General features: G+C 37.6%; 3 protein-coding genes across 4 annotated transcripts; 2 read left to right on the top strand and 1 right to left on the bottom strand.

Annotated features, from left to right (window-relative positions):
- Positions 1-7,629: 7,629 nt before the first annotated feature.
- On the top strand, positions 7,630-8,265 carry LOC106399639 (protein RALF-like 27). The gene has a single exon (XM_013840098.3). The coding sequence runs from the start codon at positions 7,757-7,759 to the stop codon at positions 8,090-8,092; it is 336 nt and encodes a 111-aa protein (XP_013695552.2). The 5' UTR covers positions 7,630-7,756; the 3' UTR covers positions 8,093-8,265.
- A 3,027-nt stretch (positions 8,266-11,292) lies between these two features.
- Positions 11,293-12,930, top strand: LOC106399002 (RNA polymerase II C-terminal domain phosphatase-like 5). Its single transcript, XM_048746974.1, has 2 exons — positions 11,293-11,862; positions 11,930-12,930. Exons 1-2 carry the CDS (start codon positions 11,458-11,460, stop codon positions 12,035-12,037), a joined length of 513 nt encoding a protein of 170 aa, XP_048602931.1. The 5' UTR covers positions 11,293-11,457; the 3' UTR covers positions 12,038-12,930.
- On the bottom strand, positions 12,785-18,862 carry LOC106382129 (golgin candidate 6). 2 transcript variants are annotated; one of them, XM_013822094.3, is made up of 19 exons: positions 18,611-18,862; positions 18,307-18,356; positions 18,063-18,190; positions 17,904-17,956; positions 17,331-17,477; positions 17,154-17,227; positions 17,011-17,080; positions 16,801-16,854; positions 16,619-16,714; positions 16,342-16,392; positions 16,173-16,259; positions 15,965-16,078; positions 15,800-15,871; positions 15,360-15,545; positions 15,170-15,273; positions 14,998-15,046; positions 14,860-14,925; positions 14,030-14,788; positions 12,785-13,505 (listed from the first exon to the last, which is right to left on the bottom strand). In XM_013822094.3, exons 1-19 carry the CDS (start codon positions 18,632-18,634, stop codon positions 12,942-12,944), a joined length of 2,748 nt encoding a protein of 915 aa, XP_013677548.2. In that variant the 5' UTR covers positions 18,635-18,862; the 3' UTR covers positions 12,785-12,941. The 2 variants fall into 2 exon arrangements, with proteins under 2 accessions (XP_013677548.2, XP_013677549.2); XM_013822095.3 differs by lacking the exons at positions 17,904-17,956; positions 18,063-18,190; positions 18,307-18,356; positions 18,611-18,862 and having other exon boundaries at positions 17,011-17,073; positions 17,331-17,459.
- Positions 18,863-21,993: the final 3,131 nt, after the last annotated feature.

Consider the following 21,993-nt stretch of genomic DNA (forward strand, 5'->3'; position numbering starts at 1 on the left):
AGCCTTGTCGATTCCATTAAAGTACTCACATATGAAGCAAAGAAGAGTTACACACTTCACGGCTGTGTTCATGCGCTGTTAACGTAAACAAAAAGTATGCTACCACGTAAACAAAAAGTCTGCCACTTCATAAACAAAAAGTCTGTCAACAATTTTAAATCGGCTATATAAATCTGCCTTAAGAAAATAAGTCGATCACAAAAAGTAAATCTACCCAGAAGAAAATAAGTTGACCACATAAATCTACCATTTAGAAATAATCTGCTACTATATTCGATAGACATATTCTTAAAAATCTGTTTTTTAATCAAATCTGACAATTAAATCTGCCATGTGAACGAATCTGACTCTTTCTAAAAAGTCTGCCACCACTTTAATAGTAGTTTTTTTTTTCTATACAGATTTTATAAACAGACTTATTGGTCGATAGATTTATTTTTTTGAAAACAAATCGGCCGTTGATTAAATAATAAGGGCATTTGGGTAATGTTTTTTTTTGTTATAACTATGTGTAAGGGCAATTTCGACCAAAAAAATATTTTAATAAATTTCAAAAAATATGAGTCATTCTAATGATAACATAACTAATTTGTGTCATTTTAGTAAACTTCCCTAATAATAATTATGTTTGAATGTCGTCAAAACAGTGGAAGAACACTTCTCTGCAACTAAGGAATAAAAGGTCTGACTTTTTTCAGTTAAAAAAAAAAATTATTTCAAAATCCAGGTCGCATTTCTTATTTTGTTTTATTGGCTGGCAATTCAATAATGATACGTGTCTTTTCGCGTAAAGGGTAAGTTTTCAAAACATATTCCATATGTATCTACACATTCGTAATTACATCCCAGTCATAACTGACTAGTATTTGCAGCAGTAGCTGAGTGATGTAAAATGCATTGAACAGAGTTGTTAACAATTTGTTTTTGGACTTTGTTTTTGAGTTTTAGTCAACACCTCACAAGTCCTTTCAACTACTTCCAGCTTAGAATAGCAATAGTGCATAAGTACAATACGATATCAAAATCAAATATAATTTTGACAAAGAATATTAAGCTAGAAAATTAATGTGGAATATCATAGTATCTATTTCAAGTGCATCAATCAGATTATACATGGCTGCATCACTATCGCTTCTCCAGCATCCTTCTTTGATAAAAGATGAATCGATTTTGCTATACCAAGCTCTTGGAGCTTGTTTTAGTCCATATAAAGCTTTCTGTAACCTTAAAACCTTGTCTTCAGCTCCCTCTTGAACATATCCTAGAGGTTGTTCTGTATAAACCCCTTCAGTAATTTTTCTCATTTAGAAACACTGACTTTACATCTAACTGATGTAGTATCCATTGCTTCTGAGCTGCCACTGAAAGAACCATCTGAATGGTATCATGTCAAGACACTGGTGCAAAATTTTCAGTGTATTCTTTGCCATAAGGTTGTGAATAACCCCCTTGCAACTAATTATTGAAGTTAAACTTGATTTTGGGCTATGCTTAATTATGGGCCAATAAACTCTTATTGGACTAAACCCAAAATTAAGCTCAAGTTCTAGAATTATCATCACTTCCTCAAGAAGAAAAAATCTAGATATTGTATTAGAAAAATCTAGAGAATAAGAAAATATCTAGGAAGTAAGGAGGTGATGGTGGAATAATCTAGATTTTTGTAAGATAGTTTAGGAGGCTATAAATACCTCATCATCCTTTCATTTGTAATAACACAAGAAGTTGAACAAGTAAAGTATAAGAAAGTTTTCTTAAAGAAAGAGTGTTCTACTCAAAGTTCTCTAAATCTCTTTGAGAGTTCTTCCATATTATTCTTCATACTTGGAAGTTTTCTTGTTTCTTTCGGGTTCTCGGGTATTACGGTCTTGGGCTAGTGTTAAGCACTATCAAGGATGGCTTCTTTACATGGTATAAGAGCTATTCTAATCTTGTGCTCATCAAGATCGGTTTTTAAAGAGAGCTCGGGTCTATTCTAAGTATGGAATCAACGGGTCGTGTTGTTGGATTGGGAATGGAAATCCTAAACCAATCTAACTATCGGTTATGGAAGTCATGCATGGAGTCATACCTGGTGAGTGAGGACTTATGGGATGTCGTCGGTGGTAACAACACAACACCACCAAGGGGAAATGCTGCAACCCCGGAAGCGACAAAGGAGTGGACACGGAAGAATGCCAAGGCAGAGTTTGCTTTGAAGAGGTCCATATCTTCAAGCATATTTGAGCATGTCTCAAGGTGTACATACGCTAGTTCCATTTGGAAAGCTTTAGATCAATTGTTCAACAAGAAGAATGAGGCTAAGCTACAATTATTAGAGAATGATCTTGCGAATGCGAAGCAGGGGGAGTCTTCAATCTCAGAGTTTTTCATTAAGGTAAAGAACCTATGCTCTGAGATTAATACTCTAAATCCAGAGGAGTCAATTTCTGAAGCACGGTTGAAGCGGTCTATTATTCGAGGTCTACGGCCCGAGTGTACGCCATTTGTGACTTCAGTTCAAGGATGGGCTACACAGCCTTCCTTGAAAGAGTTTGAAAATTTGCTAGCTTCGCAAGAGTCATTAGCCTTGCAAATGTCAGGAGTCAAAATCAATGATGACTCGGGAAGCGCCTTTGTAGCTCGGAGATAACAAAGCTTCAAGGCGAAAAACAAAGATGGAGGTTCAAGACACAATGATGGAAGTGAAAGATCTTCTATGGATAAGAAAAAGTTCAAGTGCTACCGGTGTGGAAAGCTTGGGCATTTCAAAAGAGACTGTCGAGTCAAGTTGAAGGAAATAAATATGGTGAAGTCAAAAAGTCATACGGAAGACGAAGAATGAGGGAAATGTTTCACGGTGGAGGCTACACATCCAGGTACACCCACAACTAAGAACTTGAGAAATGATTGGATTGTAGACTCGGGTTGTAGCCATCATATTACTGGAGATGAGAAGTTATTTTTTAGTCTTCAACGTCATGACGGGAAAGAAGCCATTATTACCGATGATAATTCAATCCATCGAGTTGAGAAGGAAGAGACTGTTGTCATTAAAGGAGATGATGAAGAACCGATCACCCTCAAGAATGTGTACCATGCCCCTGGAGTAAAGAAGAATCTTCTTTCGGTAGTGAATGCGGTCGACTCAGGTAACTATGTTCTATTTGGCCCAAGAGACGTTAAGCTCTTAAGGAATATTAAAGAATTAAAGGCGGATGTTGTTCACACTGGAGCACGCGTCAAAGATTTATATGTTTTATCGGCCTCACACGCCTATGTGGAGAAGATGAGTACGAATGACAATGCTTCCATCTGGCATGCTAGACTTGGCCATATAAATATGACCAAGCTTAAGGTCATGGTGAATAAAGATTTGGTTCATGGGCTTCCAAAATTGAAGATTCAAGATGGAGGAAAAATTTGTGAAGGTTGTCAATATGGAAAGTCACATAGACTTCCATTTGATCATTCAACCTCAAGGTGCAGCGGTCCATTGGAGAAGGTCCATAGTGATTTGATGGGTCCAACAAGAACATCCTCCTATTCCGGGTTTCGCTACATGTTGTTGTTCGTAGATGATTTTTCACGGTACACTTGGGTATACTTTGTGAAGGAAAAATCAGAAGTATTTCAAAGATTTCAAGAATTCAAGGTTACCGTGGAAGGAGAGTTTGGTCGAAAGCTAAAGACTCAAAGAACAGATAATGGAGGAGAATTTATGTCAGAGGAGTTCCTCTCTTTTTGCCGAAAGAATGGTATTAAGAGAGAATATACATGCCCGTATACACCTCAACAAAATGGAGTAGCAGAAAGAAAGATTAGACATCTAACCGAGACGTGCAGAAGCTGGCTACATGACAAGAATTTGCCTAAGGCTTTATGGGCAGAAGGCATGAGATGTGCAGCTTATGTCATCAACCGTATGCCACTCAGTCCAAACAACATGAAGTCTCCTTACTAGATGATTCACGGGAAGAAGCCAATGGTGAAGCATCTCAGAATATTTGGATCAGTCTGTTACATCCATGTGTTCGATTCTCAAAGAACAAAGTTGGAAGCAAAGGCAAGGAAGTGTATCTTTGTCAACAACGGAAGGGCTGGAGGTGTATGGATCCAGAGACACATAAATACACAGTGTCTCGTGATGTTGTCTTTGACGAAGTTTCATCCTACTATGGACCACATCAAGTCTTAGATGAGCAAGATGGTTCAGGTTCCTCTGAGACTAATGAACAAATTATTCAAGTTCCAAGTGATAATGAAAGCGTTGAAAAGGAGACTCAAGGTGAAAGGGGGAGCGTTGACCAAGATGAAGAAGAAGAGCATGATCATGGTTCTGTCGCCAATCAACGACCAAAAAGGAACATTGTCAAACCCGCTCGGTTTAGAGATGAAAGATTCGTCACCACTTACTCTTGTTACTTTGCAGCTCCTCTAGATGAAGATGAGCCACCATCTTATGAAGAAGCAAAAGGAGTTGAGGAGTGGGTGACCGCAATGAAGGAGGAGATTGATGCTCTCATGAAAAATAAAACATTGGATTTGGTTCCGAAACCAAAGGATGCTAAACCTGTTTCTTGTAAATGGGTGTATCGACTAAAGATAAAGGCGGATGGGAGAATTGATAGATACAAAGCAAGGTTGGTTTCTCGAGGATTCTCTCAGAAGTACGGAGAAGATTATGATGAGACCTTCAGTCCAGTAGCAAAGATGACTACGGCACGCTCACTCTTATCACTAGCTGCAAGCTTTAGAAGGAAATTATGGCAGTTAGATGTGAAGAATGCTTTTCTCTATGGTGAGCTTTTTTATGGAGCAACCACCTGGTTTTGAGTCACAAGAGTATCCTAACCATGTGTGCAAGCTAACGAAAGCCTTGTATGGATTAAAACAAGCTCCACGAGCTTGGTATGGAAAGCTTGCTCAATTTCTTCAGTTTTGCGGGTATATGGCATCAAGTGCTGATCCAAGCCTATTCTTCAAGAGAAGTGTAAGAGTTCATGTAGTAGTTCTCCTCTACGTGGATGATATGATCATTACTGGAAATGACAATGCTGAAATTGCTCGTCTACAAGAGGATATGTCGGTGAGGTTTGAGATGAAAGTTAGGCGAGCTGAATCACTTTCTTGGTCTATAGGTCGAGAGGGTAAAGGATGAAATATTCATCGGCCAACAAGGTTATGCAAAAAGGATTGTTGACAGGTTTGGAGTACACCAAGGAAAGGTACGTTCTACTCCACTGGATACTAACATAAGGCTCAAACGCGATGAAGGATCCTTGTTAGCCAATCCTCGACCTTATCGCTCTCTTGTTGGAAGTCTTCTATACTTAACCATTACAAGACCAGATATTGCTTTTGCGGTTGGTCTTGTAAGCCGGTTTATGCAGGAACCAAGGAAGCCACATCTAGAAGCGGCAAAGAAGATATTAAAGTATGTGAAGACAACTCTTGGCATGGGACTGATGTACAAGTATAATGGCAAGGTTTCTATTCATGGTTTCACAGATGCTGACTTTGGTGGAGATTTAGATGATCGAAAATCAACTTTGGGTTTTGTGTTCTTGTGTGGAGACACAAGCATCTCATGGTGCAGCAAGAAACAAGCAACGGTGTCTTTGTCTACTACCGAAGCAGAGTATAAAGCTTCAACACTCGAAGCCCAAGAATGTATATGGCTTCGAAGACTCCTTGAAGACTTGTTTGAGCCAATAAATAAATTGGTTACCATCTATGGAGATAATCAAAGTGCCATCAAGCTGGCCAATAATCCAGTGTTCCATGGAAGGACGTGCACATTGAATTGGAACATCATTTCATAAGAGAGAAGGTGCTTGATGGAACAATTGAAGCATTGGAGGTTCGAAGCGAGGACAACATTGCTGACATCTTCACCAAGTCGTTACCTAAAGGTCAGTTCGAGATACTCCGCTCCAAGCTCGGAATGGTGGACAAAATCAAATTTAAGGGGGAGCATTTAAGTTAAACTTGATTTTGGGCTATGCTTAATTATGGCAATAAACTCTTATTGGACTAAACCCAAAATTAAGCTCAAGCTCTAGAATATTTCTAGATATCACCTCCTCAAGAAGAAAAAATCTAGATATTGTATTAGAAAAATCTAGAGAATAAGAAAATATCTAGGAAGTAAGGAGGTGATGGTGGAATAATCTATATTTTTGTAAGATAGTTTAGGAGGCTATAAATACATCATCATCCTTTCATTTGTAATAACACAAGAAGTTGAACAAGTAAAGTATAAGAAAGTTTTCTTAAAGAAAGAGTGTTCTACTCAAAGTTCTCTAAATCTCTTTGAAAGTTCTTCCATATTATTCTTCATACTTGGAAGTTTTCTTGTTTCTTTCGGGTTCTCGGGTATTACGGTCTTGGGCTAGTGTTAAGCACTATCAAGGGTGGCTTCTTTACACTAATTTTGCTTTTACCTTACGCACTTGGCCATTTTCATCTGTCTTTATCTTATAGATCCATTTGACTCCCACTGCCTTCTTTCCTTGTGGTTTTTCTGTTAGGTACCAAGTCTAATTCTTGATAATCATTCTGATTTCTTCATCCATTGCAAGTCTCAATTCCTTATCTCTTACGGCTTCTTCAAAACAAGTAGGTTCTCCCATAGCTACGCAAACAAAACTCTTCAACCAGATTGCTTTGCTCCTGGTGAATAATCACTTTCTGTCCAAATTGTGGTTTCTGTCTGTGTTGTAGATGCAAACTCGTTTTCTTGTGGCATATAATTTTGCATTCGTTGAATTGTTTCCATATGAGGGAAAGAAGGATTAATGGTCATATATTGTTTATATGTTGATGATTTAATTCTTAATTGAATTCAAAATTTGAGATGAGTGATATGGGAAGCCTGAAATATTTCTTAGGACTTGAAATCAAACAAGCTCCAGGAGATATTTTTGTATGCAAACACTCTGTTGAAGAAATTCAGAATGCAAGGCAGCAAGCCTATTTCTACTCCTCTTACACCTTACAACAAAGATAATCAAGAAGATGAAGACTTTCGTGATGCAGCTAAATATAGAAGTTTAGTAGGAGGGTTATTGTTGTACTTAGCAACAACACGGCCAGATATATATCATTATTCGCCGCAGCTTCTTATCTATCAAGGACCTTGATTCAAGGTATATGCAAACTCCTAAACTAAGTCACTACAAAGAGGCTAAAAGAGTACTTCGCTACATCAGAGGAACAAGTGAGGAACAAGTGACTACGGTTTAAGTTCCCAGCAAGTTGCAGAGACAAAATTAGTTGGATTTTTGGATTCAGACCGGGGAGGATGCAAAGAAGATATGAAAAGTACATCAGGCTATTGTTTCAGCCTTGGAAGTGGGGGAAAACTCAAAAACAAGGAACAATAGCACAATCTATTGCAGAAGCTGAATACATATAGCTTTAAGTGAGGCAACAAATCATATAAGTTTGGTTTGCGACAACACCTCTGCAATCGCAATCGGTCGAAACCCAGTTCATCACAAACGAACCAAACACATGCATGCTTATTAAATATCATGTGGTTAGAGACGCTCAATCCGATGGCTTGATTAATCTGCTCATCACAAACGAACCAAACACATGCTTATCAAAATGGTAGAATTGGGATCAAACAAGACAGCCGACATAATCAAATAATTGCAATACAATACTAAACTAGTGTGTGAATGTAAAGATAATTGAAAAAAATAGGGATATTATTCTTCTTCCTCTCATTCAATAATTCCACATCTTCTAGCTTTTATGAGCTTTAAACATGACCAAATCAGTTTTCTCCTTATTCTTCTTCACAGTATTAGTCTCTCTTTTGCTTTTTCTCGCGGCTGCATCTGCAAGGAATGCAACAAGTGAGTTGAGATATGATGGCTGTGCTCCCAGAGATACCGTCAGAGAATGCAACATGGTGCCGGGTGAGAAGGAGGAGGAGAAGGAGGTGGTACGGAGGATTCTGCAACCAAGGAGCTTTATAAGCCCAAAACCGCTGCAGCGACAGCAGGCTTTACCCTGTAAGATCGCCGGTAATTGCATCAAACCTGTTAATGGGAAAGACGCAACTTGCACTTACTACGACCGTTGCCAACGTTCAGCTTAAAATTTTCTTCATCCTTTTATCATTGTATTTTTTATATGCTGTTTTTTTTTTCCATTAATCATGTGTGTGTTTATGATATTTTAGTCAAAGAAAAAAAAAGAGAGAGGCAGTGTGTAACAAGAATAAGAAAGTCGATCTGTTGTAACAAAAAAATGACGGTCGAATAACAAGAATCATTCCATTCCATATCTCCTAGCTTTTTAGCATAAGACATGACAAGATCAGTTATCTTCTTCTTTACTGTCTCTCTTCTGCTTTTTCTTGCGGCGGTTTCTGCAATTGCATCTTCAGGGAACATGACAAGTGGGTTTAGTTATGGTGGTTGTGTTTCTGGAGTCACCGTTGTAGAATGCATAACTGCAGCTGTTGAGGATGAGGAAGGAGTTGAGGCGGTGGTGAGGGGGATTCTGCAACAACAGAGGAGGAAACTAAGCTACAAAGCTCTGCAGAAACAGCAATCTTGCAATGGTAAGATCGCAGCATTGGAACAGCTTGTTACGTTTGACTGTTGTATCGTCGATTGCTATGTGATTTTGCTAGGTAAAGAAAAGACAAAGCAATTTGTTTGCCCAGTTTGTGGATCCGCCACTACGTCTGGGGGGAGGCTCGTGCTCCCAATCCACTATCAGATCACCGGGAATAAACTTCCGGCGTGTTTACACTTCTCCGATCTCACTATCTCTTTGTTACAGATTACAAAAGAGATAAGGAAGAGAGATTACAATCAAGAGCTATAGATCGATCAGCGTTCTCCGGCAAATCTCGACTCTACGCTCGAGGTAAGCTAGTTTCTTCTTCGATCTTCTTCTTTTTCTCTTGATCGCTCTGATTAGTGTAACGAACTCTAACAGATTCTTCTTTCCGTTGCAGGTTATAAAGGCGACGGCCCAAAGTTGGTTTGACCATACACCCGAAGCCCATAAGCCCAAGCTCTCTTCTTTCTGATAGTGGACAGCCCATGAAGTCAGGCCCAAGAGAGTTAAGACATAAGCCCAAACAACATTCTCCACCTTGGCTTTACTCTCTCTCTATCTTCTCATTCGGACAAACTATCTGAAACCCTAATCTCCAGTCGAAACTCTTCTTGGCTTGACCATCTTCGCCACGCTTCTCCGACTTCCAATAAGAAACTTCCCCTGATTAAGCTCCACCTCGAAGCTAAAACGATCTTTCTTCAGCTTTTACCCTCTGAGTCAATCCTCTGATCAAAGAACCTGAAACTTCCGGAATCAATGCACAGCCTTCAGATTAATCAGTACACAACCACTCAATCGACTCTTCAGGTAACCACCTCTCTGACTCGCTTCGTTGTTTACTGACTAAACCAAAACTTTATCTTTCAAAGTATTTAACCTCTACTGATGAACTTTCTTGAACTCAAAACTGACCCTCTGTCTTCCTTTTACTGCGAGATAATCACTGAGATATCTCTTCCTGCTGCTAGACGATCCCTCTGTCATCTTCCACAGCTGTAGGTGGTGAAGCCTACTCCAGAACCTTGACGCTTACTAGACTCTTCTCCAGAGTCTTACCAGGTACACACTTCGTTAGGATATCGGCTAGATTTAGGCTTGTGTGAACCTTGATGACTGTAACTTCACCTGCTGCTATCACGTCTCTGATAAAATTGAACTTAGTACGAATGTGCTTAGTCCTCTCATGATAACCACCATTTTTAGCTAAGAAAATTGCAGACTGTGAATCACAATTGATCTTGACTGCTTGCTGATCATAACCCAACTCTTCGCAGAACCACTTAAGCCATAACGCTTCTTTAGATGACTCTGTTAGTGCCATATATTCTGATTCAGTGGTCGATAGAGCCACAACTGGTTGGAGACCCGATCTCCAGCTGACTGTGTTTCCTCCCACTTGAAAATATATCCAGTAACTGATCTACTTTGATCCAAATAAGTAGCATAATCCGCATCACAAAATCCCTCCACCTTAAAGTCTGATCCTTTAGTAAAAGTTAAACTGTAGTTGAAAGTACCCTTAATGTACCTTAGAATCCACTTTACCGCTTCCCAATGAACACGTCATGGATTCCCCATAAAACGACTAACCAAACCAACAACATGTGCTATGTCTGGCCGTGATCCCACCATGGCATACATGAGACTCCCTACTGCACTTGCGTATGGGATGTCCTCCATGTAAGCTGCTTCGATCACACTCTCCTTCTTGTCTAAACTCTTCAACTTAAATTGAGACCCCATAGGAGTTGTAACTGGCTTGCAATCTGTCATGTTGAAGGTTGAGAGTAGTTGCTTCAAGTACTTTCCATGTGATAACTTCAGAAGACCTTTCTCTCTGTCTCTGAAAATATCCATTCAAAGAATTCTGGACGCTCGTCCTAAATCTTTCATTTCGAATTCTTGACTCAGGCTCTTCTTCAAACTCTGAATTCCCTGTAAGTCCTTCGAGGCTACCAACATATCATCCACGTAGATAAGCAAATAAACTCTATATGCACGTTCTTTGCCTCTGATGTAAACACATGGATCATAGCTACTCTGCATAAACTTCTGATCCTTCATGAACTCATCAAAGCGCTTATTTCATTGAAGACTACATCAATCACATGAAAGCTTTTATAGAGAAACAGTGCTCGGAGATTCAGGTACATGCTTCTTACTCAACTCGTCTATGCTTTTAGTTGTTTTATTGCAAAAGTTATTTTGATGAATTATCAAAATTAAATATACAAAGAACAAATTTATTGATTTGTACTTACATTATTACTTAATTTACTTACATTATTACATTATCAAAATTAAATATACAAACAACAAATTTATTGATTTGTACTTACATTATTACATTATCAAAATTAAATATGCTTTTAGTTGTTTTATTGCAAAAGTTATTTTGATGAATTATCAAAATTAAATATACAAACAACAAATTTATTGATTTGTACTTACATTGGTGAGTTGGCTTTAATCTAGAGGATATAATAGTCAATTAATCATAATAACTAGAATTAGGCGTTAAAACTTAACACGCACGTAGAGCGATTACAGAAAAGGAAAATCACTTTGAAATTTTCCTTTTTTCCTTACCCAACTCCAAAGCTCCAATCTCTCTCCCTCCATTATAAATACAAAATCACTATCACCGATTGATTATTCATTCGCTCGTTGTTGCTTCCCATCAAATTAGGTTTATTGTTTGTCTATTTCAAAAAAAGTGTAGTTGTTTTCGTCTTCTCCTTACAACGCCAACAGAAACTATGGCGTCGTTTATAAAGCAACTATTCTTTAGTTTATTGGATAAAACCAAAGGAAGAAACAAACTCTCGTGTCTCAACAACGAAGAAAAGAAGAAGAAGAAGAAGATGATGAAGAAGAAGATGAAATTACATGCTTGACTTGGATCAAACGCTTCTCCACTATGTCCCTGTTTCACAGCTTTCTGATAAAGAAAAATATTTGATGGAAGAACCTGAGTCAAGGGTTGATCTACTGAGGTTTAACGAAGAAAATCCCGAGCATATGATAAAGTTACGACCTTTCCTCCGCGAGTTTCTGAAAGAAGCCAACAAGCTTTTCCGCATGCACGTTTACACGATGGGCACTTACGGCTACGCGCGGTATGTATTGAGTGTTATTGATCCTGGTAAAAGATATTTTGGAAATAGAGTCATAACCAGAGAGAAATCCCCTCATAAGAAGACCCTTGATCGTATCTCTGCTGATCAACGAAGAGTGGTTATTGTTGATGATAATCCTAGTGCTTGGCCTCAACACAAGCCAAACTTGTTGCAGGTCTCACAGTACATTTATTTCAGATACCAGATGACGAATAATAATTCGGAAGAAGATTCTTACGCAGAGAAGGAGAGCGACGAGTGTCGAAGCAATGGAGCATTGTCTAATGTTCTCAAACTCCTTCAAAAAGCTCACACAAGATTCCAACAAGAAGAGGATTCTAACGACTTGAGGCTTTTGATACGTGACTGATCCTCCCTCCTTGCGTGTTGTTGATTTTGACTTTCACTTCAGAAAACTGCTATTTTTGTTTGCAATTTCTCAAAATACACACACAATAACAATTAAAAATGCTTGTTTGTTTTACTCTAGATTTGGAGGGTAAAGCTTCATCTGAATCTTCTGCATTGCACCTTGAATCAATTCCCCCGTTATCTGAAAATACTGGTAAAATGATCAAAGATGACTATGAAGAATATAAGAGTGAGAAACCAAATCTGATTCTTCTTTCATTCATTCATCTTGTCTATATCTTGAAGTAAAAAAGCTTCTGAGAAATCAAGAAAGGGGTCAAAAGGAAATGATAGTAGAGAGAGAGATAGAGTTGGCGCCATGTTTTTTACCATCAATAGAAGCAGAACAAACACTTTTGGTTTGAACGGTTCTTGCGTTAACACCTACATTAATTAGTTAAACATTACATTAAAAGACTATTTAATTGGTTAAACATTACATCAAAGACTAATCGTTTCAGTTTTTGGTGCCATGTTTCAGTGTGGTTTCAGTTTTTGGGGTTTTGCATATCTTCTAAAGCAAAAATCCAAGTCCCTCTCAAATCAACGGACAAAGAAGACAAGAAGCAGTCATTGTTTGTTGATCTTGGCGTATGGAGCTCACCAACAAATCTGATGGCGTCCCTTTTGTGCTGATTAGAACCCTACATGCTACTCTCTAATGTTAGTCTCAACAATGTACAATGTGAAACACAACATCCTGCAGTATCTTAAAAATCAGATTTTGAGTTCATTGTTATGTGTATACCAATCTGTAAACATAAACTGAAGCATTGTAACATGTTGAAAAGTAGATGATAAATTACTTGAGTGACTAAGACGATTTGATCTCTACAACTTTGTTTAATATTCATCACCATCATCTTCAGACTCCCCTTGAGCTTCAGACTCGTCCCCAATATCCTCCAAAAGCTTATCAACATCAACTCCTAACTCTACCAGCTTCGCCGTCAGCTTCTCCACTTTGCTCTCCTCTTGTCCCAAACACACTAACAAGTCGTTCAACTCGTCCTCGCTCTCTTTCTGAGCTTCTTTTCTCACTTCTTCTTTAATCGCTTCTACATCAGGATACTCCATAGGATCTTCTCCTCCTTTCAAGGATCTCACCTCTTTCTCGAGATGGTAGTTCGCTTGTTCCAGGCTGTTGTATGCGTCCGACAGGCCCTTCAGGTCTGATTCGAGTTTCGCGGCAACGTTCTTGTATTCTGATGCCTCGGACTCGATCTTGGCTTTTTCTGATTTGATCGTCTCTAAACGCTGAGATGTTTCTTGGAGTTCTCGCTTGATGCTATCTATATGAACCTTCTCCATTACTGTACTTGCTCTTTGCTCTGATCCTTGAGATTGCTCACTCCTCCCAGAGCTAGCTACGTCTTCTGCCAAAGCAGCGTTCCGAGCAAGAAGGTTCTGGAAAAGTATACAGAGGTCGACAATAAGCTCTTTAAGGCACAACTGATGTTGAGATTTTTTTATTTTTTTTTGTCTCTTCTAACTTTAACATACTTAAAAACCATATATATCACATAAATTTGGAGACCTATTGTATGAATATTTGCTTCCTCACAGTGTTCCAAAAATTGGTCTAGGCGGCATATAGTCGAAAAATTGGACCTAAACGAAACGATTTTTTTCAGAACGATTTTTGAAGAAAATGGTCTAGGCGTTCAAAAAGTCGGTCTAATCAATAATTCCATATAAAGCGCATAACTAGCGTCTAGCTATTCTTGAACATTGCTTCCTCCGAATCCATTCTTAACAGAAACTCAAACGTTTCCTATAATACGTTGTAACAAGATGCTATGCATCCTAATAACTTCTCTAACCTCTCATGATTTTCAGATTTCATGTTACTGAGAATCTCTAAATTTTCCTTCTTTTAATTGTAATCAAACAACGAAATAGCATAGACGAGCTGAGCAAGAAGGCTGTACCTGAATCTCCGAGCATTGTTTCTCTATAAAAGCTTTCAAGCGGTTGATGTAGTTTTTCTCACTTTCTCCGCTCCTCTGCTCCAAATCCGCCGGTACTACAGCCACCTCACTTTTTGGCCGACTATACACGTCCACGATTCTCTCTCTAATGCTACCTTCAAGGCTCTTCACTAAGCCTGTGAAGCTAGGATCAAACAACGATATGAGCATCGGGTGATCCTCGTTCCCCTTATCCATCGCACCTGCCACGTCAACATCCTCAATCTCGGCTTCGCTAGGCGTGGCTGTTCTCGTCAACGGTTCATGATCCTCTCGAGGCCCCACGGAGGAAGAAGAGAAGACGAAGCTGCTCTGCATCTCTTCGAACTTCGAGAAGTACGTTGTGAGCCCCATCTTCTGGCTCACAGCATCAACTACAGCGAAAGCATCTTTACCATTCTCATTTGATTTGTTGTAGATGACGCATTCTCCCAGTAGGATAGACGCCAAGCCTCTTATGCAAACTGTTGCAGCTGGGTTTGCTACCAGATCGAGCAGGTACGTTAGGTGGTGGCGTGAATCTAGAAAGCACTGAACTGCAGCTGGGCAATCAACGGTCCATGTGACAAGCAGTTTTAAAATGATCTGTTGAATATATGATTTTGATTTATCTTTGCTTTTCATGGAAGAGGCAACTGCTAGGTATCTGACGATCCTTTGAAAGAGAGGCTCTGGAGTTCCCATGGACGGCACAGGTGACTCAAGTACTATTTTTAAAGCCTGTTGAGTTTCCGAAACAGTCAGGCAATGAACCTAAGGTATAAAGTTATGGTGGCATTGAAGTCAATTACCTTTTCCTTGCACTGAACGTTGTCTTTCAAAACATGAGAAAGAATGCTCGCAGCTCTGCAACATGTCTGTTTGAAATAAATAGATTAGTTCTGGAAAACATAACAAATTAACATCCAACAGAGACACAAATATTTTACCTCAAGATTCCCATCAGTTTCACCAGAGCAAATGCCTCGCAATAACATACTGACACAAATATAAAATTCCAGTAAGATTTGATACAAGAGCATTAGGTCAAAAGCGCGGTGAAATCTTTTCAAAAAAAAAAAAACTGTGAAAGCTGAAGGAGAACGGAAAAGAAGATAACACCTTCCAAAGGACATGTTAACATCATCTTCTAGAGGATCTCGGGTGGTGGGATGTGGTTGGGGTATTAAAGTTGAAGCTAACATTGCTTGACCCTCCCGATTTTTCTGAAAACGTTTAGAGAATGTAACAATAAGCTGCAAGCTCACATTACACTATCAAATAATAACATGTAACACAAAAAGTTCCAAACCTCACAGAAGGTCTTGAAGACATAATCAGCAGCAACAAACTCTTGAATACTAGATGTCTGTAAAATGATCCGGAGGATAGAATTGAGTGCAGGTTCTGCTTGCCGATCTTCACCAAGAACTTTGCTAGCAAGGATATCACGGTTCTTGGGATGTCCATCAACCAGATCTCCAATGCATTTAAATGTCTAGTAGCAAAGAATCAAAAAATAGAAGACCCATTAGATACTTAAGCTAACTCTGTCTAGATGATACATTAACAATCTCTAGATAAAAACCCATAAACACACACACCAGTTCCATGGTCAACTTAGAAACAAGGTTCAACAAAAGAATTCGAGAAGTTAAATTGAATTATTCGAAATTATTGTCAATTGCACAAATCAGAAAAGAAATTTGAAATACAATGAAATTTGAATGATAACAAAGGAGTTTTGCTTACCATGCACCGAACAGCAACAGGCGACCATTGGCTTTCAACACCCAACATAAGGAGGTGGTCTAGCAGTTTTTTCTGTTGATTAGACCAAACATGATACATATAATGAGGAACATATTTGATCCGGTCAACAATAGGGAGCCACAACATTCTTACATGTTAACAAACCTGAACTAGAACCGTTCTATTTGCCAGCTTGTTTGAATCTTTTCCAGGGTCCGTATCTGCACCTCCCATGATCAGCATATTGATTGTCTCCAGTGCACACAGTAGATTAACAGTCTACTAGGATTTTGTTCATTCAAAAGGAAAAAAAGTATTAACAAAGTTGCACTAGCTGGTAGAATCAATCCAAAATGAGAGAAAATGATCTAACCTTCTGCTGGGTGAACTTATATGTAATCCCTCGCAGTTTTAGAACTGAAATGATTGGTTCAAAACCCATGGTCTCCCTTAGTAGTATCTGTACAGTTTCAAATATCAGCCTGTGTGCAGATCTAGTAAATAAATCAGAAAAATAAAGAACATTTACAAAGCTTTGAAACCTGGTTTGATGAACTGTTGCGAAGAAGATTTTTCAACAACTCCAGACAGTCCTGTAAAGAACGAACACTATTAGTTCAAATGCCATGGACAAGGAATCTGAACTTAACAATAAGCATTGGAAATGATTGCAAAAATTGCAGGAAGATAACATATGGACACGTGCCAATAATTGTGTAGACCTAAATTAAAGAGAAAAAGATCATTTTTCTTTTTCAAATGTCAAATTCTTAACATAACAATAGTGCTATCATCTATTTTAAAAAAGCTACTGGTCACCTGCACAACCACATCGCCATCTGAGCCCCCTTCCTCCTTGATGATGCTAAAAATCTTTTCAAATGCACCTTCAAAGACAACAATTTTTTGGATCTCCTACAAGTAATTAATCATTAAGCGAGATCTATCAGATTCGATGGCTACTTCAGCTAAAGGCAGCAGAAAACGAACAGTTATCTCACCTCTGCTTCACGCGTCAAGTGCGTAAGAAGCAACAAAGCTTCGTTCCGGATTACCTGTAAGCCAAACACCAATAAATGACGTTAATGAAATATGATATACATCCCATCCCAAACTAATAAGTATTTGAGGTTAGCTGAAGGCTAAAGAGACAGACTCTTAAACAAACCAATAGCAACGTTGAAAATATCCAAGACATAGTTAACTGTTACCTCCCTATCCATCAGCATATCCATGAGCCGAGTTATGCCGCGAGGAGTAGTCAAAATAGCTTCCTGCAATCTGAAGAGACCATCAACAAAAGACTCTACAGCATAAAGATGGCACAGAGTTAACACTTTGTAAGAATATATACCTATTTTGAGAGTTCATAAGAAGAGCTGTCAAGATCTGGAGAGTGAAATATCGAACATAAAAATCTTCTTCTTCCTGCCATACCACGAGGAGAACAAACCATATGATATGATGCACGCATAAAAATTTAACAAGACAGAAATATATTTTCTTCTGAAAAAAAAGAGTAAACTCTAACCAGCAAACTCAAAAGAAGAGTGATATTTTCAGCTTCACGGGAGAGCAAATCGGAATTCATAAGAGCGGCATGGACTTCAGTCTTCTGTGCCCTTGCATGATCGATTGGCGTTAGAGCGCCAAGAAGAGTTTCTAAGGCACCTCGAACCTGGACAGACAAACAATAAGTTAAAACATAGCACAAGTGCACAACACAGTCAGATCAACAAGAAATTAGATAACAAACTCTGAATAATCTCACGGTAAAACAACAAGACTTTTACAAGTGTAAATGTTATAGTAAAGACTGTCATGCTAAACCAAAACGCATAATGGAAGAAATCAACATTTCCATGTTTCCACCACCCTCCTTATTATTGATTTGGTTCTGAACTATCCGTCTGTTTCCAAAGACTACAAACATAGAGTTAAAATTCTACTCTCCCAAAAAAAAAACGTATTTACTTTGCTTCAACAAATGTTGCTACATGTTCCATCAAGTGAGGGAAAGAGGGACTGCTATGACGTAAGGACAAACAGCAATCTGCGGAAGCAAGATACTACAAAAGAGAAATGAAAAAGGAAGATAACGCACCATTTCAACATCATCCCGCTGGTCCTTCAGGATGCCCACTACCACAGGGAATCCTGAAATCACGGAAATTAAAATTATTAAACCGCAGTCTCAATTTGATCTCACATTCAGTCAGACGCAATACAGAAAAGAAAGAAAGAAAGAAAGAAAGAGACTTACCGGATGCACCGAAAGCAAGTTGAGCAGCATTACTTTCAGCAACAACAGACTGAAGTTCTACTATAGCACTTCTCCTATCGTCAGGCAAAGTACCATTACTTATACGATCCAGCAGCCGTTGAATGTAACTACATAACACAAAAACACCTTAATAGAAAAAAAAGAATGCGCATTTAAATAAAATTCTCAACACTTAACTGTATTATTCAAACTGGTAGTAAATTAAAGAGAAAACAACATGTACCTGTCTTCATTAGAAGATGGATTGTCTCCGAAAACCAAACCAACAACTCCCTGTACAACAAGAGCTCAGAACCAAGTTAAGAACAACCATAAGCACTAAAAGCAAAATTCATGCGAAGAGATACAAAGATAATACACACTAATAATAAACCGGATCCTAATGTTTTTATGATGACATTAAACCGGTTTAGTATACACACTAACCAAATCAAAACAGAATCCTCTAAAATCTACCGTAATTAGAAATCGCAGAACCAGGGGAAGCCAATGTGGTGATAAAAACACACACAAGGATTCGAAATCACCTTATAACGGGATGCTAAATCCATTATCTCGATCGTATCGGATAGGTTACAGATTGTGAGCAGTACGGAGAGGATCAGACAAGGAAGACGAACCCTCCAATCAGCGAAACAGCGAACAGATACGCACGATCTCTTTCTCTTGTTCACGTGACCGATCTTTTCAAGCAAAGTCAGGAAGCCGTGAAATTATAAACTGAGGGAAGAAGAAGAAGAAGAAGCAGAAGAAGAAGGTCGATGACGTTACGCTCTCTACTCACGCCCACACCTGATACTAGCTCCTAACTCATATCGTGTATCGCAACCGCATCAAGTGGACCGTTAAGATTAGGGTATGCTCAAATATGGGCCAATCAAGTCCAATGGGCTTATATTTATATTTTGTTGTATTATCAGCTTTGACTAACAAATAAAATAGAGTTCATTAGTTAGTGTGGGCGGTTTTTACCCTAAGACTTTAATCCGAATCAAAAAACTGAAATCCGATCCAAACCATTATAAAAAAAATATCATGCACTTTTGGGTTTAGAACAAGGGTGAATTTGAGAGATAGCCAAAATCAAAAATGTAATTAAGAAACTCACTATGATTTTGACATAATTGAATCGGTGACATTTAATCTTCATATGATTCGGTTCTGCCATTTATTACAACAAGTTGCCGGTGAAACAGAAATATAAATGTCGTCGACTGTAATCTATGTGGCTCAACAAAGAAGTGAGTTGGTGATAACTTATAAAAGAGAGGAGAACCACATGATTTATATATTTACCGTATACGGATTTGCTATGCGCAGTAATTGGTGGATTAAAATATATCTCCTTCCAATATATCTTGTATTCCATTTACCAACCTCAGTCAATCCATTTTTAAGATGAGTGCACGAAGAAGTTAATGTTTACCAGATTGTGCGTATACTATTCTATCTCGATTGCGTATATGCTATTTTATCTTTGGGACATAGTACATCATCCAAACATCCGCTGGAAACTATACATATAAAACCAACCACAACAACTAAATAATATACCCAAACTCCTACTTAGTAAATCTAAACCCTAGTAAAAAAACTATAAACCAAAATATAATCTATAAATTATTTTCCAATATTAAATCCAAATATAAATCATAATCCCAAATAGAATGAAACAAAATAAATAACATAGTACATATTTATGAAATTATGAAATGCCTTTGATTGCATAGAAAAAGTTAATGTTGATCCCAATCGTCTCCTCTCACCTTCTAAAAACTAAACCCTAAATTCTAATCACTAAACCCTAACCCAAATATAAACACTAAACTCAAATATCAAAATCTAAAAAATACATAATGTTATGTAATATTCAATTATATTATGTTATATTAAATTATATTATGTAACATGCCAATTATATATCACCAAAATTGAAACACATGCATGATATGAAAGTTCAGAAGTGTTCTATTTCATATCACCGAAATAGTATATAACACCAACCCCATATCAGCTCCTCAATAATAAACCATATTTAAAACTCCATCATAAACCCCTGAATACTTAACATTAAACCATAATCACTACACTATAAACTCAAATATAAACCCTACGCCCAAATATAAACCATAAACCCAAATATTAAAAATATGTAAAGTTATTAATTTTCTTTAAATCATAAACCTACCCCCAATTTTACTCAAGTTTACACTTATGTTGATCTGGTAAACGAAGTTATAAAATTGAGTTTTAAATGCTTGTTTTGATCAATACGCATAAACTAAGATTCATATCAATGATACCGCAACAACAACAAAAATATAAATGGTAAAGATCATACATATATTCCATTTCACATGTATGATCTTTCCATTTTACGATCTATTCTACTTATATACACATTGCATCATTACATATAAATAAAAATATATTCACCACATGGCTCAAATCCAGTTTGGAACAATCTACTTGGCAGCCTAAATCTTCCATTAGGATCCATATAACAAAGTAAATGTTAAATAAAATGTATAGTATAACAATAATGTGGAATGAAAACCATGTAAGACATATCGATAGCATAGATAACATATGAATTCAATGCATATGCAAGACTTGCCCAAACTGTGACGCATTCAACATCGCCAGGTCCTCATCCTATAATACACTCTTTATCACCTCAATCTAACGGAGGTTGAAATAGTTGTTAACCCTTTTCTTTTTAGTGGGTTCAAACCCTATCTCAAACAATCTACTTCGAATGCCTAACTCGTCTATGTCAAACCTGACAGATGAAAATAAGAAGGGAAAATAGTGAGTACGGAGGAAGCTATACTATTGTATATAGAAATTAATTTTTATGTAAAACAAAACAAGTATGGATAACGAATAGAAATGCATAAGATAAAAATCTACAATTACATATGAAGTAGATAGCGTGAATTTATATTTAATTCCATTCCACTTCAATGGAATAGATCTACAACAAACCATACTATATACAAACGACGAAACAACTATGTAATGCAAATGCTATTCCACACAACAATCAATCTGACAAGATTATGTATATGTGTATATCTGATAAAAAAAATATCAACTCAAACTTAAGAAAGAATAAGAACATACGGGGGAACCCCAACCGACTATAAATTGTAGAGGTCAATTTATCTTACAGATCTGACATTCAAAGCCGAAAATGTTTTAGGTTTAATAGTTATAGTATCCTAGTTCCGAGTATATCTGAAATAGAAAAGAAAATAACATGAGATGAAGAGAAGCGAAGGTTAAAACCCAAGAACTTGATTACTGTGGGTGAAAAGATCAGAGAAGAATCGAGTTTGTTAAATAGAATAGACACAGGTTGTTGGGAGGCGCCGCTGCGGACTTAACGCTGTCGATTGGGAGCCGACTTCAGAAGCGGAGTAGAGGCGGAAGTTTATAACAGCGAAAGAGATGTCAAAAATCAAAGAGAAGCAGGCGGAGGCGACAGGGTTACTCCACTCGGTGCCGGAGACCTTTCAAATTCTACGAAATTACCTAGATAAGTAAAAAAGAAGATGTGGAGAAAGGTAAGCCACGATTTACTGTTTTACACCTAATAATTAACATCAGAAATTATTTTTTGTGCTGCAGGTTTTACCGGTTGACATAAGGGGCAACACAGTATTAATATAGAAAAGTAACGACGTATATAGATCTGTTAGGGTAATTGTGTAGATAGTGAATTAGGCTTTTTTGTGTGGCTATATGGCCTAATTTCCCTTAGAACAATTCTAATCGAAACGGAATTCAACTATAATTCAAAAATATCTAAAATTAATATTAATATTTTATATATGTTAAAAAAATTCAGATATTTTAGAGTATTATAATTTTTTTGTAGTTTATCTATTTATTATTTTGAATGATT

The sequence above is a fragment of the Brassica napus genome, chromosome C2, assembly GCF_020379485.1.
Source record: "Brassica napus cultivar Da-Ae chromosome C2, Da-Ae, whole genome shotgun sequence".
Taxonomy (NCBI): domain Eukaryota; kingdom Viridiplantae; phylum Streptophyta; class Magnoliopsida; order Brassicales; family Brassicaceae; genus Brassica; species Brassica napus.

Coding starts and splice junctions, on each gene's coding strand:
- LOC106382129 (XM_013822094.3), bottom strand. CDS start 18,634: ATGGATTTAGCATCCCGTTATAAG. Junction 17,478..17,903: donor AGCGGGATGATGTTGAAATG/GTGCGTTATCTT, acceptor TTGTCTGTCCAG/GTTCGAGGTGCCTTAGAAAC. Junction 15,047..15,169: donor GTTAACATGTCCTTTGGAAG/GTGTTATCTTCT, acceptor TATTTGTGTCAG/TATGTTATTGCGAGGCATTT.
- LOC106399002 (XM_048746974.1), top strand. CDS start 11,458: ATGCTTGACTTGGATCAAACGCTTCTCCACTATGTCCCTGTTTCACAG. Junction 11,863..11,929: donor ACAAGCCAAACTTGTTGCAG/GTCTCACAGTAC, acceptor ATTCTTACGCAG/AGAAGGAGAGCGACGAGTGT.
- LOC106399639 (XM_013840098.3), top strand. CDS start 7,757: ATGACCAAATCAGTTTTCTCCTTATTCTTCTTCACAGTATTAGTCTCT.